Source organism: Echiichthys vipera (assembly GCF_963691815.1).
Source record: "Echiichthys vipera genome assembly, chromosome: 6".
Lineage (NCBI taxonomy): Eukaryota > Metazoa > Chordata > Actinopteri > Perciformes > Trachinidae > Echiichthys > Echiichthys vipera.
The window spans coordinates 13651634-13668606 of record NC_139831.1 but is presented as its reverse complement, the minus strand read 5'-3'; the positions used below and the strand labels follow the sequence as shown (position 1 = coordinate 13668606).

At 40.2% G+C, this 16973-nt stretch overlaps 1 protein-coding gene across 1 annotated transcript in view; it reads right to left on the bottom strand.

Annotated features, from left to right (window-relative positions):
- Positions 1–2344: 2344 nt before the first annotated feature.
- Positions 2345–16973, bottom strand: part of macrod1 (mono-ADP ribosylhydrolase 1) — a 119555-nt gene continuing 104926 nt past the window's right edge. The window contains exons 7-10 of the mRNA XM_083914960.1: positions 15059–15089; positions 12431–12504; positions 9286–9367; positions 2345–2789 (exon numbers count right to left, since the gene is read on the bottom strand). Coding sequence (XP_083771086.1) covers positions 2755–2789; positions 9286–9367; positions 12431–12504; positions 15059–15089 — 222 coding nt within the window. The 3' untranslated portion in view covers positions 2345–2754. The remainder of the gene's footprint in view (positions 2790–9285; positions 9368–12430; positions 12505–15058; positions 15090–16973) is intronic.

Below are 16973 nucleotides of genomic sequence, written 5' to 3'. Positions count from 1 at the left end.
TCTCTCTCTCATTACTCAGAGTGACTGGTCGTGGAGAAGCTTCACAGTCTGTTGCTCATTAAAAAACCCAGAGCGCCTTTAGATAAGTTCATCAGGCTCTCTCCATCTCTCTTTTCCCCCCTCCATCTCTCCATCCTCCCGCCGGCTCTGAGTCCTCTCATCCCCACCTTTTTTTCCCTCCCCTCTCTCAGTTTGAACTCCTACATCCTTCCTCCCTCGGTCTCTTTATCCCTCCCTCTTCCATCTGTTTATTTTTTCCACCATCCTGTAGAGGAGCCTAAAACAGCAAGGAAGAGCGATGAGGAGGAGGAAGTAGAAGAGACAGAGGCCCAGAGAGAGAGGGAGAGAGTCAAAGAGCTCAGAGGAAAAGACAATCCCCTTTGTGACAGATGAAGCTTTTATATAAAAAAGGAGCTTTTTCCTAATTTCCTGTTGATATTCTTTGTAGTTGATCCCCCCACCACCCCTCTCCTTCCTTTGTCCCAACATGCTCCCTCTCTCACTGTGCGTCTGCACCACTGTGGCAGATTGTTTGGAATCAATAAAGATGGTTGTTGGCAGATGAAAGTCGTGGGGCGGGACGGTGCCTCGCTAACACTCAATTCGCTTCACACAAATCACCGCCTGCGCCCCTCCGACACGTGACGGCTACATCCTGCAACAAACAATTAAAAACTCATACAGATGCTCTGCAGGGAGAAGTACGGCGGTGCTTGCATAAATACACATATGGTGAGTTCTGACAGGCAGACAGGGTGGATGTGATTTGGACAGCATGGAGACTAAAAGGAAATGAAAGGGAAAAAGGGAGGGAAGAGAGGAGAATTGATGATTGCTGTTAAAAATGAACAGGTGCTGCGGTCGTCCAGAAAAGGGAAAAGCTATGAAAGAAACCATTGTAATGTTATGTTGTTGTATTCAGATCCTTAACCCAAGTAAGAATATTAATTATATAAACTTAAATACAAGTAAAAACCTTGCAATCAAGGTTTTACTTGAAGTTCTAATCCATAACATTTGAGATATGTTGTTTCTAGCGGATCTTTGGCGGTTTAACGTCTGGGCTCCTGTAGAAACATGGCGGCTGTAAACTAACTTTTTGTCTCACCTGCCAAGGGGACCGGACGATGAAGGAATCTACCAGTCATTTTTTTACTGTCCAAATAAAAAATTGCCTCTTTTCGTTGCATATACATCTGTTTCAGTACTTTTCATTGAGATAACAGTATTATATAATAACACATGCTTAGAAGAGGCCAAAGTATTGTTTAGAAATACATTTTAATATAATTTGCTAACGTTTGCTACCGTCATAATTTATCATTTTATAGCTACTACAATGTTTTGCTATATCATGCATTTTATTTTATTTATTGCACGAGCAGGACCATCGGGACAAACATTTACCCGCCCTGTGTTGAGTAGCCCTCCAAAATGAAGTCGCCAGGGGAATGTTTTAGCTTACAGCCTTGGCGGGCTTTGAAGCCAATTTGACAAAGTGGCCAAATTGTGGAATTATAAATTCTGTGTCAGGTCACATGACGCCATTGGGACAAAAAAAACTTTTTCCCAATCAACTGATATGGTGAAAGAGACATTTGTAAATCTTGAATACATTATTTTGAGAGCCATAACCACGGCAAAACGACTGATTATTTTGGTCTGGTAACACTCACCAAGTCTAAAAGAGCCGCATGATTCAATAAATGAATCCCTATTAAAGTTAGCCGGAGCGCTAAACTGGAAGTATTCGACCTACTGCCGGAAGTCTCTAGCGCACAATGCACAACACAGATGCAGAAGATCCGGGTAATTGTACACACTATGCTATACCATATATTATTATTGGAAAAAACACCACATATTGATTTCAACATAAGGCTAAGGACCCAGCCCTACTGATGCTACTGCTGACAATTACACATGACCTTCACATATTGCCGTGTAGTTTAACTCAACAAATCCTCATACTTAAGAAGCAGATGTGTTTTTTTGTGTAAAAGTAACTTCATGTAGTGCCACTCAGGGTCAAATAAATACAGTGCAGTAAAAGAACGATGTTTCCCTCTGAAATGTAGTGAAGAAGAATAGAGTCATAGAAAATAGAAATATTCCAGTAAACTAACTCAGTGCAGTACTCGAGTGAATCTACTCAGTTACTTTCCACCACAGCTGACAGATAAAATCCTTCTTTCTGTCTCCTTCACATTCAGACACGAGAAAACTAAGAAGGAAATATTCATGACTGTTCCCTCGTGACGCCCCAGCTCACTGACTCATATCGTATCTCGAGAAATAATCAATTCATACACACCAGGAGTCTGTGTGATTCGTTTTAATCAGCTTTTGTCATTGTCTCACACACACACAGAGACACTCACACACACACACACACTGAAATCCCAATATTCAAATAGCACAGTATACATAACACATGGCTTTGATCAGACAATAAAGGTCAAGTTAGAGTGCAGCTTAAGATCAATTATTCACAAGATTGATCAATAACATTTCACAAGTTCATCACAACACCTCCTCTAAACCATTCGTGGGGAAAACAGAGGAATTAATCAACATCTGCAGAAGAGCCAGCGAGCACTAGCAAAAAAAAAAAAAAAAAGCAATCATCCATTAAGGAGTTATCTCCCAGCTGAAGGAGGTCTTGATCTGCGATGACAGCGTGGAGGAGGAATCTGGATGCTGAGTGTAGCGGTGTGTATCCACAGCAACCAGATCTGACAAAGCCACTCTCCGTTAGAGTTTACTTTTGAGTGTGGCCTCTGTTGGAGCTGGAAGAGAGAAAGAAAATGAAACGTGTACAAGAAGGAAAGAGAGCACTTTAGCTTGGTCCTGCAGCGGTTAATAGCATTTTGGCATTTGCGCATTTTGGCGCGTCAGGTTGCTTCAGAGGGATCTGTTAGCAGGGATTAGTCACTTTCAGTCCAACATGGCTAAAGACACAGTGAAAACATGCAAACACACGCACATACACATCAAACAGACAGCCAGTGTGGGTAGCGCCAGGTGTTGGAGACACATAAGGTTTATAGTGGAGACTTGGAGGCCTGCCTGCAGCAGCTCTGTCACACAGACAGACAGTTCCGGTCCATCGACCAGCCAAGCACCGCTACTGCTCACTCAATGCTATTACAAAACCTGCTGTACATCCATTAGAGGAGAAAGATACCAACAGCTAGTGCAGACTCCTTTTTTTTCTTTTTAAAGGGACACACCTGCATTTTTGGAAAGAAACCTCTTCAGTCAACCGACCCAGTGTAGAGATGTGAAAGTGCTGATTTCATGCTGCAAGCGAAGAGTTGATGCTGTTTGCCTCACAGAAGTATAAAAGCAGGCCCTCAAACGCAAAGCTGGACGGATTCATGGTTCAGTATTCATTATATAAAATAACTCAATCTGAAATCAGAGATTGATATTACACATCAGCCTTTAAAGCAGCATTTATTGATTCCTTTTGGTCAGCCGGGGGCAGAGGAGCAAGCTGCAAACACAACACTAATGTATTATAACTTCAATATTATTGTAGCAAAAATGTAAACAAGCAGTTTGGAGTTCAATTTGGAGTCTGGTTTCTGACAAATACAAGTCTAATATCAACTTTTTTTGCTCTGTGTTGTTCGCCTCCAACTCCTGAGGAAAAGATCTGGCACTTTCACTACTAAGTGCTCCACCATGTTCATCGGTCACTAACTTTGTTTTTCCTTCATTCAGTGAAACCCGTTGGGTGTTTTCTTTTATTTACAGTGCCAAATCATAACAAAGGTTATCTCAAGACCCTTTACATATAGAGTAGGTCTGGACCACACGCTGAATATTTTATGATTAACAGAGACCCGGCAATTCCTCCATGAGCAGCATCAAGTTGAAATATCTATATCTTTCTATCTATCTATATCTATATATTTATCCAGCAATCTTGTGTGACATCGAAAACCTTCCTTTTAAAAGGCAGGAATATCAAACAGACCAGTGATACATCAAGATGTATTTTGTCCTGGATTTCTTCTCGATGGTTTATACATTTGTTGCAAATCTGTGTGACGAAGCGAATCCAGGCCTCTGATTGGCCAACATGGCTTTAGGGTTAGGATGCATCCAGAGGCGGATTAAGCCACAGGCTGGCCTCGGCTGCAGCCTAGGAGCCCCGGGTTTTTTATTTTATTTACTACACTTGGAAAAAAGTCCTATTGGGGTCCTTAGAAACATTAAAAAAAAGTCACTGATTGGATAGATATGGGACACATTTACCCAATCAGTTGCCATCCTGTGGCCGGGTTCATAAGGTCAGTTTTGTTGTTAAATTATACGTCACTCACTGTTACTGGACAAAAATGTCAGAAAGGAAATGTGATAGCGGAGCACGAAAAAGAAAAGCACCATGACTGGAAGAACAGCAAGGTCCAATACTAAAGAAAATTCATAAATTGACAGAATTTTTCAAGATTGCGGACTCTTCTTCTGTTCTAGATTTTTTTTCTGATAAAGCATGATTAATAATGTGGGGGCCCAAACAAACAGTAGCCTAGGGGCCCATGACCACATTAATCTGCCACTGGATGTATCTCTGTCTGTTGTTTTGACATACTCTTGTCAGCGCTTCACTGTGTTTTTGCATTTTCATTTGGACAGATTCCTTTCTTTTTTTGAACCAGTGTTCGTGTGGATGGGAAAACCCTCTTCACAAAATTACATACATTGCAGCAGTGTGGCTCATTGATGTGTTTTCAATAGCTTTTGGAAAACAATGGAGCTCTATGGCAGAAATAAGATACATCAGGCTTTGACCACACAGGGAGTTCTTGTTAGTAAGATCAATTTATTGTTGGTTGTGACATTTTCATAGGATTTGTTGACAATAAGAAAAATATTGAATAGCTAGACTTATCCTCTAAGCTCATACTCAGTTATATTTTATGTCATTGTGGCTGCTTCTGCTTAGTTATTGTTACATTTTTAAGCACAAAACACTTCTTAGTAAACTCCATACACTTCTGTTTAAAGTACATCGCAATTTGAGATCCCATTATTTTTCAGCTACTGATCTCCCCTGAGGCCGGCGTTGAAATGAGAGAGAAATCCTGGTATCGGCCACTACTGGTTGGGTCTGTCTGCAAAAAGATTAAAATAAAATTAAGACTCTTAACCCGATGTCTGACATTAAAGCTTATGTGGGAGATACGGCTGCAGAGTTGATTGGATTCTGCTCTTATATTAATAGGCTGCTCTTCTTTGACTGCTTCTCTGTCAGGGCACAAACGTATGTGAAACACTTATATCCTGTTTTCATCTTTTCTGTGTGCTTGTTTTTCTGTCATTTGCATACTTTATTGTAAAGGCAAGAACATTATGTTGAATGTCACGCATTCTTTATATTTATAGCCTTGAACTGTTAAGCAGCATCTCAATGAGATACAAAGTGATATTTTCAATCCCCGGAGGCGTTTCTTAGTTGCTTTGACTTCACTGTCACAGAGACCATGAAAATCCTCCTTTCATTCAAAATTAAACACAACACTGCTGGCTTTAGTCTCAATGTCAAACTGGCTTCACTGCTTTCTGCTGTTTATGCTGCAAATATTTTGTTTTATTGTTATTTTTGGTGTTACTCTTATTTCAGTTAATTCAAAGATTTTTTTGTCACAACTCTGAAAAGTAGAAATATAGAAACGAATAAAGTCTGATAATCGATTTGCTTCATAAAGTCTATAAGCACAGACAGAGGCAGGTTGTAAAGGCACTAATTCAGGTTCTTACTGTGTATTGAGAACATGACAGTTTGAGGGCTGCTGCTGCATCTGAAAGATTCAGATGAATGTAACATTTTGACTAAATCAGACACAGGACCCAGCAGCCGTACAAAGCTCGTAGAGATGAAAATTTGCAGGAGCTGACTGGTTGTTTTGTTGGCCTTGAGTTTGGCTTTGGAAGAAGCTGTGTGCCAAAAAAACAAACTGTTTTAGAAAAGCACAAAATGGTTGAGACCTCTCTCTCTCAAAATGTTTCTGAGGCCAGAGGTGAGTTTGATTTATAACAGCGGTAAAGCAAGACATTAGAGGTTAAGGCTGCAGTTGTAATACCAATGCTAATTTGAATAATTGAGTGAATGACTGATCATGTTTAGGAGGCCAGACTGCTTGGCATTATAACACTATCAATCATGAGTGTAATCAAAACAAATGGGTAAAGTCATCATGTCACAGCTCGAGCCAACATAAAATTTACGTATTTACTAAACTTCATTTAACATACAGATCAATCTGCAATGATGGCAAACCACTTTCATTTAATCCATGTTGGAAAGCAGGTGAGGCAGCACTTCCAGATCAAAGGTGGAAACTTGGAGGCTTAAAGCCTGGTTGTTATTATTTTCTTTTTAGATTTAAACCAGACACTTTGCACCTTCTGATGATCAGCTTTTCATATTTTACAAAATATTTAACCAAAATCTAATCTGGTACTTACATCTCACACAGGGGTTAATGCTGCATATCTACAAACAGTTATTCCTTTTGAGAGGTGCACCCCCCCCCCACACACACACACACACACACCCACCCACACACCATGCTGGCTGGTTACCTGAACAATAAGCTGCTGTCATTGGTCAGGCTAAAGGGGCAAGCACAGAAATGAGGGCAAAACACAAGATGATTGGCTAAGACATTAATGACCGTCCCCTCAAATGTTATCTTGCACGCTCTACTTGGAAAAAGAAAGAAAGAAACAAAAACGAACACACACACACACACACGCACACGCACACGCACACACACACACACACACACCTTCTTCTTCTTCTAGACCACACCACTGATTTACAAAGACCCAACCATTTCTCGTGACAGATACACAAAGAATTAACAATAACTGTAATAATATCTATAGTAATAATATGAATATGACTTAAAATAGTTATGGCAGAAATATATGGTGTGAATATGATAGAAAGTAGAAATAATGGCAGTTAAGGTAAAAGAACTATGAATAATAATAATTATGGTGGTGAATATGATAGAATGATATGAATAGAAGAAATAATAGCTGTAACACTCCAAAAAATTACGACTAAAAGTATCATTATGGCAGTGAATATTGGAACTAATAACTGTAATGATATATATATATATATATATATATATATATATATATATATATATATATATATATGAATAATAATAGTTATATTAATAATAGTAGCATCGAGCAGTACCACGGCAGACGAGACCTGCTAGACGAGAAAGCACAACAACTCTGGGGAAGAAGTGAATTGGCCACATGCATTAATGTGACATGAATGATACAGATGAAGAGAGAGAGGAGCTCAGAGTATCACAGGAAGTCCCCCGGCGGACATGGACTACAGCAGACATGCTCTAAATATAAGCCAGCTCTAAATATAAGCTTTATCAAAGAGGAAAGTTTTACTCTTAAACTTCCGAACAAGAGAAGAAAAAGAAAAAAGGTGCAACGAGATGACGTGATTAAAAGAGCTCCACAAAGTTCTGATGTTTTTGTCTGGCGCTATTTTTCTTCTCTTCGGTGGAGCAGAGCCTTAGTGGATGTTTACACGGACATCTGTTGAAAGCATGGACGCGTTGTATTTCTGTTTATACTATTTCTGGAGTCAGTGTTACGCACCTGTGCAGCAGATTGGCATTAATTAATTGTTGCATATTTGCTCGTGTTTATATTGTTTTGAAAATGAACTGTAGGAAGTGATGGATCTCTTCACATTAAGCGTTCGTTGGTGTTCCAACGCAGTAGTGGAAAAAAATGACACGGGTCTCCACATAGCCTACGCATTCACACTGAAAAAATTGAGGTCACGAAGAACCTAGTGGATGCTCACACATGATTCATTCACCAGGTCTGTTTCCATTGCACTCTCTTACATTTCACTTTTAGCTACACAACAAATTTGTCACCTCAGCCAAGAGTAAAAACCTGTTTGCGATCTTTTATTTTGTTTACCAACATTTTCAGTTTTTCGACTCTTATGCATAAATTGAAAATGTGCAAAAAACAAATACAGAAGGATGGAAACCATGTAACCACACACCTTCCCTGAGTCTTGTCATCATAGTGGCCACATAACAGTCACAATAGAGATACAATGTGTTGATTAGCAAACTTCAAAGGTGCTGGAAAACACATTGTCAAACTTTGGATGGAGTCAGAATACCTGATTCTCCTTGCTTCCAATCTTTATGCAAAGCTAAGCAAACCATGTCCTGACTCCAGCTCCATTCTTATCATACAGACATGTGACAGATGATGTTCTCAACCAACTCTCACAAAGAAAGCAAATCAGCATATTTGCTAAAATGTTAAACGAAACTGACTCCTTTAAGTATTTTTTATCTATCAGATGTTTGGATCACAACACAAGATGTCAACAACAAATATGTCTTAAGAACTAATTGTTGATCATAAATGAGTCCTAATCATTTCTCCAGCTGGTGTGGTGATGTGCATTGTACTTTTACTATACTTGCATCTCATAAAAGGCACGATTGGCTGCTCTAATAAATACATCAGAAAAGTGTCTCAACTTTTACGCTGCAATCAATCTAAAGTGATTTTGTAATATTTTGTACATCTCGTCCTGTCTCTTCTGCTTTGCCACTTACTTGGATTATTCCAGACCATAACTTTCATGACATACGTGTAACCACATATCACTACTGTATTAACATTCAACACGTAGCTTTAACTCACCAGAACAAATGTCAATTTATGTTCAAATAGATTTTACTGATTAAATAAATCATATAAATTCATGAGGGAAATAACAGAGCAGTTTCTCAGGATGTCAGCGATGGAAAAAGCCACGTCAATAAACAGAATTTACACATTACTTCGACTGTATGTCGCCAATGCATCTCTGAATGTGCTCATGTTTGTGTGTGTGTGTGTGTTTGTGTGTGTGTGTGTGTATTAAAATAATTTGTTTAACATGGCTGGTTTTCAGCCACTGCACGTCTTTATGTGTATTTAAAGGTTATGTCACATGTATGTGTGGGGAGAAAAGTATACCTTAATTTGATGTAATTAAATTTGCTATATACACACACTCTTATGTGTCTAATGACCTTTGAGTACATGTAGATGTGCAAACAGTGGATGAAACAGAGTAATAACACACCATTACGTGTGTGTGTGTGTGTGTGTGTGTGTGTGTGTGTGAAGCTAAATTGAGCTAAACTGTCAGTGAACAGTATATAGGCGTGCGTGTGTGTGTGTGTGTGTGTGCGTAAGACAACTCACCAGCAGGGAAGTAGAGCGGGAGCGTCTGCAGATAAAGCTCCTTATCCGTTGGCATGAACACACAGAAGATGACTCTGTCCACCTACACACACACACACACACACACATACACACACACACACACACACACACACACACACACACACACACACATACACACACACACACACGCACACACGCACACGCGCACGCACACGCACACGCACACGCACACGCACACACTTAATACAAGCAAGCGTATGCAATAACCGTGAATTCTTCAACAGCAGGAGGGAAACAATGTAACAGCGTGTGACATTGTGCAGCGGCGATATCAGGAGAATGCAGCTAATGCCTCAGACCATTACTACCCTATTAGCTTCCTATTATGATCATGCCATAACACAAGCGCCCATTACACTTTGTGTGTGTGTATGTGTGCGTGTGTGTGTGAGAGAAAAAGAGACAGGGTTAGAGAAGGGAGAAGTTCCTGTGTAGATCTATGAGTACTTCTATTGTGTTTGTGTGAATGGATGTGTGTATTACTGAGTGTGTGTATTTGGCATTAGGCCGACAGTTTCTCTCATTACTGTGTGAGAAACAATTCAACTTAATCCAGACTCCTCACTACGCGCACACACACACAGCCATAAAGATAATAGCTTTCAAATCATATTAAGACACTGGCCGAGTGAGTGCAGCTATTTTACATCAATAAGCAATCTTTATGCTCTGTGCTTTTGTGTTCTTAAGACCTCTGCAGTCTATAATATTAACATTATATTCTGTATAGCTGGACATACAGTGCACTACACAGCACTATATGTATCCTGATGATTAAAGTTACTGTTGCTGCAGTAAAAAGATGAATCCAGGGATATAAGTGCTGCTGCGCTGTATTATTTTTCAGCCTCTGACAAACATTATTATCTCCCTAATGTCTCTACAAAGGTTTTGATTTTTCCGTTTTAGGGCAAGGCAGTGCAATTTATAGTCCGACTGTTTCTATCACTTTCTGCTTGGTGTGGGAATTTAACTCTCACTGCTTTCAAAGACAGTAATTTCAGCAGCCTGCTAGCCTGCAGCCTGTGTTTTTCAGCCCAATGCTTGTTGCACAATTACCATGACTGGCCAGGATTTGAATGGAGGCTAAAAGGAAAATATGGAAATATGCGGTAAGTAACTACATCCCCTGGGCCAAGGTTCAAAATCCCTAACCTCCACATTGAATTGCCTCCAATTTGGCCATTTTCCAGCCTCCCTTTATTTAAATTAAAGCAAATGTTTGTGAGGAGAGATTCAAAATGGCCTCTAGAATGCTGTCGCAGTGGGGAGCTCATTTTTGATACTATTGCAACAGGGACCCTGGAGATGCTACAGTAAAGCTAACAATAACAATCTCAGAACTACTCTATTTAAGTGAAACACAGAGCATGTGGAAATCTTCTTCTCAAACAGAAAATCTCACAGCAGTAAACTTTAGTTTTTAAGCCTGCTGACCCTAGCTTGAATTTGCTAGCTAGCTATAGCTGGTGTAATCTGCTAATAACAGCTGAATTTCAATCTGCAGAAATGAGAAGCTGCTATTTTAAAGGTATAATGCGTAGTTTTATCCTGATCAACTAATGCAAAAACAATCTCTCTCAATCATCACTTATGACCAACTATGAGTGTGTGGTGGTGTCTGCAGAGACACTGCCTGGTCGGTTTTCTTGGTATTTAGAGAGGGTCAGGGACGTTTCTGGGTGTAGGCTTGGCCCATGTGGGATTTTAACTCCCAGCCAATAACACCGTGCAGTGTGAGCAGCCATATGATTCCTAACCTCAGCTTTGTGACGCCTCTCCCCCTCAGCGTCTGATACTGAAGCACAGAACATAAGACAGACACAAACCGAGACAATGAAGCTCAGCATTCACTCATAATCCGACAGTGCAGTGCAGGAAGTGTGTGTGTGTTTATTTACATCTAACTAGTTGATAGCTCTTTGGGGCAGCTTTCATGTACATTTCAAATGTCAATTATGGTGAAACTTTCAGGTCGACCGTGAATCTAATTTGTAAAATATGAAAACTATGAAACTTATAAGCTGCCTTGGGTTTTAACTTCCTTGATATGTGAATAAATGTTTCATGTTATTTATTATTACACTTGAGTGTTGGTACAATGCCTTGTGTCTTGAGTCCATTTTGTTTTCAATTTCAATTTAATTTTCCACATTACAGCTCTCCGAGCCAGAGTAAGCCCAGCAAGACCCAGTGTAAAAAATGTAAAGTGGAGTGAGCTCAATTATAAAATAAACCTCCTCTGGTGAACATTCTTACTTTATATGTATGCAAATAAACTCCGTCTCAACATCTCATTTGTTCACAATAAAAACTTTTTCCCCCATTAAAAAACCCACAGCGGAACTATTTCTGGGCAGAATTTAAATAAGAGCCTCGTTGATTTGGTTTTCTGGGCTTGTATTCAGCCGTTTAAGTCTTGTTGACTGAGACGTGTGATGTATAATGTGCGTTTATGGAGTTGGTGCAGCTGACAGCATCAGTCGACCAGTATTGCTAGGGAGACTCAGGAGACACCGGCACTAACAATAACATCGTCAACACCCTCTCCGGGAGGTGATACAGCACGGCGGGTAGAGACAGAGAGAAAGATTGAAAAGAGGAGTGGGAGGAGACCTGAAGAGTGACGGAGGAGAGTTTAGAGCATGTTAACGACTGATTGGAAAGTTTCCTCTTCGTTCCAATCTCCCATCACACTCCCCTCTCCCCCTCCGTCCCTCCCCTCCAGTCATCTATTCCATCATTTTGCCTTTTCTCCACTCGCTGTTTCTCCGGAGAGAAAGTGAGTGTATGTGTTTGTGTTAGTCAAGTTAAATCCCGCAAGGAGCCAATTAAAATGCAGACTTGGCCATGAGCATGAGAGCTGAGAGTGTGTGTTTAAATGTATGTTTTTTGTGTGTCACTATGTGTGTGTGTGTGTGTGTGTGTGTGTGTGTGTGTGTGTGTGTGTTTGCGTGTTTTCTCAATGTACCCTCCCCCCTTGTTCCCACCAGAAAACAAACACAACAGCTGTGAAAGGAATAATACCTTGAGGAAATGGTAGGGAAAAATTGCCAATCACGCAGACACAAACACACACAAACACATGCACACACGCACGCACCTCGTCATGATGTACATCCAGATACTCCCTCACAGTCGCTAACGCCTCGTGCACAGCCTGCTCAGGTGGATATCCTACACAAACAAAAAATACACACAATTTGCAAATACAGGTGCAGGGACAGATCTGTTTGTTTGCGTGAGGTCGTCGTCTACACCGAGGCTGTTCTTCTTTCCACAACACTAGGTCACAAGGGGAGACAGATGGAGAAAGACTACACAGCTTCTTCAATATTCATTCAGCGAGAGAGACCTTTCAGTGCTGGAAAAATATCCCCACTGCTGGAAATGCAACACTAAGGCAGTAAAAACTCATCATCTGGCCAAACGGCTCAGACACAAACAAACACATACTGTGTGATTATACAGTAATTATTCTATACGTCAGGAGAGAGTGTTTAATATGTGAACAAACGGGAAATACACAAGGGCGCAAATTAGCACTGAACAATGACTCATTTCAGCATCAAAATACGCACACTCCATGGGATGTTATGTAATCTGTCAAACTGGGCCCATTATGTTACTCATTAATTATTTTACTGCTTGATGGAGAAAAAATGCTGTTCTCCTTTCCAAAGCTAATATTATAGTCAAACAGTCTTTAAGCATCTTTAGAATAAATAAACGTGGTCCTCTTTCACTTATTAACCTATTCTCAGGACTGTGTGGGCGTCTGCCGACTGCTCCAGCCTCGTTCTTTAGTTTAGAAATAACATTCATATACTTATAATTTAAACAGCAAATGTTTAGCGAAACGTTTGTGGATTTATTTTTTTATGGTTATGTTAAAATCATAGTCTTAGTTAAAGCTGGGGGAGGGAGTCACAACCTTTCATTATAATATAATTCAGGTGTTCTAAGAGAAAACTAGACTTCTGCCCCTCCTCGTTTTCAGGCATTTCAGAGAGCCATTTCCTATTGGCTGTTCTAGAAATGCAGCATTGGCAACTGCCTCAGTGCAAAGCCACCCAAATCGGCAAAGCGTTTCAGAGATGGACAGAAAATGTTGTTAAAAGTTTAGCCTTTTGCTAACCGCATTCAAAGGCTCGCAGCCAATTTGAGTTCATCTTTATGTAGCTGGAGTCTCGAATCACAGAATGTCATGAGCTGCAGGCCCATATGTTTGCAAAGGAAACAGGACGTAATTATCATAGAATTGAATAGAATTTAATAGAATAACGGCATCAGGATCACAATCACCCTCAAGTAGTTTAGCTTAATGCATCATGAATTTTCCAAAGGCGCCTGAATGACCCATGAAGACCTGTTGAAGCCCGCATGCTTTAGTTCATTGGCAAAATGTGACCACACTGGTGACTTCAGGGAAGACGGAGGATATTCTAGCTCTGTTGTTTCTCCATCATCACTTAACCTGGCAGTGGCCATGATGTCTGGAAAAGTGCAGCTGAGGTTAACTGGTAAGTTAATGTTACCCCGTGTCTTTAGCTGCATGCTACCACCGGTAAGATACACAGTGTCGTCCGTGTTGTTTTTCTCTCCGGGAGCAGACAAGGAGTTACTCTAGGCAACAGCCAGAAATGCTCTTTTGCTCAAAAGTATTGAAGAGCGCCAAAATCGGGACTTTGCCCAGGAGACTGTGGTTTGAGTCCCGTTTGTGTCCCTTGCATCTTACATGCAGGGTTACCAGAGCAGTGACAGGTGACATCCAAGGGTCCTAACAGGTTGGAATCAGCGATACTGCTTTTGATTTCAATAATTGGAAATGAAAGTATCGGACACTAACCTTTAGTGTCCTTTAATCTGTAGACACTAACCTTAACGCTAATCTTTCCACTAACTGTTGCTCGATTTAATTAAAATGAAAATTGCTTTTTAGTACCGCTGAACAAGAGACTTTTTTTAAAAACTCCTACTACGCTTTGCTTGCAGTACTGTTGGCCTCACCCCTCCATTATTTTTCGGTTTCATCAAACATAGGAGGAGAATCTTTACCAGCTGTTAAACCCATCTCAAGTTCAGTTTTGTTTCTCCTTCCTCTATAAGGATGAGCCCAGGTGAGAGAAATGATGAGCCAAACAGAGAGACACCCAGAAACAGGCACGACAGAGAGGAAGACACGGACAACACACCGAGTCAATCAGAACTTTGACCTTCTCCTCTCTCTAGCAACAGGGGAGAATTGTCGACAACAGGCCTTCACACACAAACCCACCCCGGGGAGTCTTTAAGCACTTCCCTTAACTCTCACTCCTGCCAGTGTGAAGGGGGATTTACAGTCAATCTGACACAATCTCCGCCTAATCTATCTTAATCTGCTGGTCTTAATCCGAGGCTTTAATCAGAGAACCACCTCTGGGCTGCAGGAGATAATGTGACAAGTGGCACCGGGTGGTTCAGCAGCACTCTGGTTAAACAGAGAGACTGATACTGGAAACAAGCATGTGATGGAAAACAGCCAGAGTGCACAGCAAATAAACGCAAGAGATATATTGTTGCTTTTGATGAAAATTGATTTCTTTTTTCTCTCTCACTCAAAGAAGGAATCATCAGTTTGTGTATAAAGCATCACATAAACACTTGACGATAACTATGAAAATGACACACACACACACACACACACACACACACACACAGGGAGGAGACTCAAACATCTACAGATACTGACCGTAAATTCCAGTGGAGATGCAGGGGAAAGCCTGCAGAGTAAAGATGATAAACAAAGTGGTTACACAACAGCATGTCTTCACCCCCCCCCCCCCACACACACACACACACACACACACACACACACCACAGAGAAATCACTATCTGCTGGATCTCGATGGAGTCATTCTCCTGATTGTTTTTTGTGGCATCTTTTCTTCTCTGTCTGACTTTCACTTCTATGTAAAGACTAAACTGTCAATCATTGTTTTGTTATGGTGTTGAAGGGTGTCCTTCCACTGGCGTTATTATAGTAATTATAAAGGTAGCTGCAGTGACCATCATAGTTATTACATTTATTACATTACGGTCAAAGAACGCAGGCCGAAAAGAATAATTGTGTCACATAAGGAATTATCTTTTCCCCGTGCTGTGAGTGACTGTCATCTGTTTCCCGCAGAACAACAGGACAGACTTGTAAAAGGAGTTGTCTTCATTGACTGACGTGTTGGAGAGGTTATAAAAAGTGACAGTAGAGCCTTTCAACTGCAGCTCGCCATCTAACAGCCTACTGTGAATATTCCTCAATAAAACCCACCTATGTTTCAGCAGTTGAGTGCTCTTAAAGGATGTATTTTCTCCCAAGGTAATGTCTTTAAACGATTTGGTAACATTTTCTATGAAGGTCACGTCTGTGATGCATTATAAGCCATTTTAACTTTTATTGACCCAGTGTAGGTTGGCTGAGCTCACATGCTCACAGTGTCTTACCATTGGTCAGAGTTTGGTGTGATGGTGCCATTGTCTGTTTTAATTCAAATTTTGTGTTTTGAAAAATGTAAGACTTGACATGGCTTTGATAATCATTGTGTTTTTTTGTTTTTTTTTCTAAACTTGCAGCCAGGAAATACATCTCATGAAGCCTGATGACTGTGTTTTAATATCAAACAATTACTAATAACCATGCTGTCAATTTACTAAACGCAGTTCTTACCTTAGTGTCATTTTTACACTTTCTTTTGTAATCTTAAAATGCTCCTAATAGGCGTATGGCACAATGTCAAAGAAAATCAACCAGGTGTTGATTAACATCAATATTCAATTCTCATATATTTCTGATAAAAGTCTGACTTTGGAGGGAATCGCTGTGAGACATGCAAGAAAGGTAAGAATTGCTTTAAACCTCACAAAGTCACACTACAGCATAATATTAATGTTGATGAGACATTATTCCATTTCAGAAACGTATCTGTTGTGACAGGTTAGAGCAGCTCTGTATGTGTCTTATATAGGTGCTGTGTAACCCCAGACTATTTCAAACACTGTTTACGGTGCACAGTATAAAGCACCATGAATGCTGAACTAATGTTCACCACTCATAATACTTTATAAAACTTGAGACAAAAGTTATCTACTGAGAGGCTGGTAGAATTTGAACATTCACTAGCCATTTGGCTGGTGGCCAAAAAGACCGAAATGTTGCACCCTGCTCATGAATGTGCTTGTTATAGACGTGACCTTCATAGCAAGTATTACCAATGTCTCTTTCGGGGTTAAGACGGTGACCATGGACCACAAAGTCCGCGTTTTGGATCCTGTTGTGTTGCATCTCTCTCTCTCATTATATGATAAAGGCATAAAATACCAAAAATATAATTTTAAAAGTTGTCCTCACATGTCTGTATGTACATTGAAAGCACTCTGGCCACACAGAGATCTCTTCTTGAAGCAATTTCAATTTCCAAAGTCTTTTAGTATCAAATTCTATCAAACTTTGGAATATTTCATTTTTCTAATTCAGCCAGCTCAACTCTGACCAGTATAGACACCAGGGACAACTACAAAGACCAATAAATGTTCAAATGTACATGTGAGCATAGATTTGAGAACCTGAACACATTGTTTACTATGAAGCAGAAGCACTACATGTTGTGTTT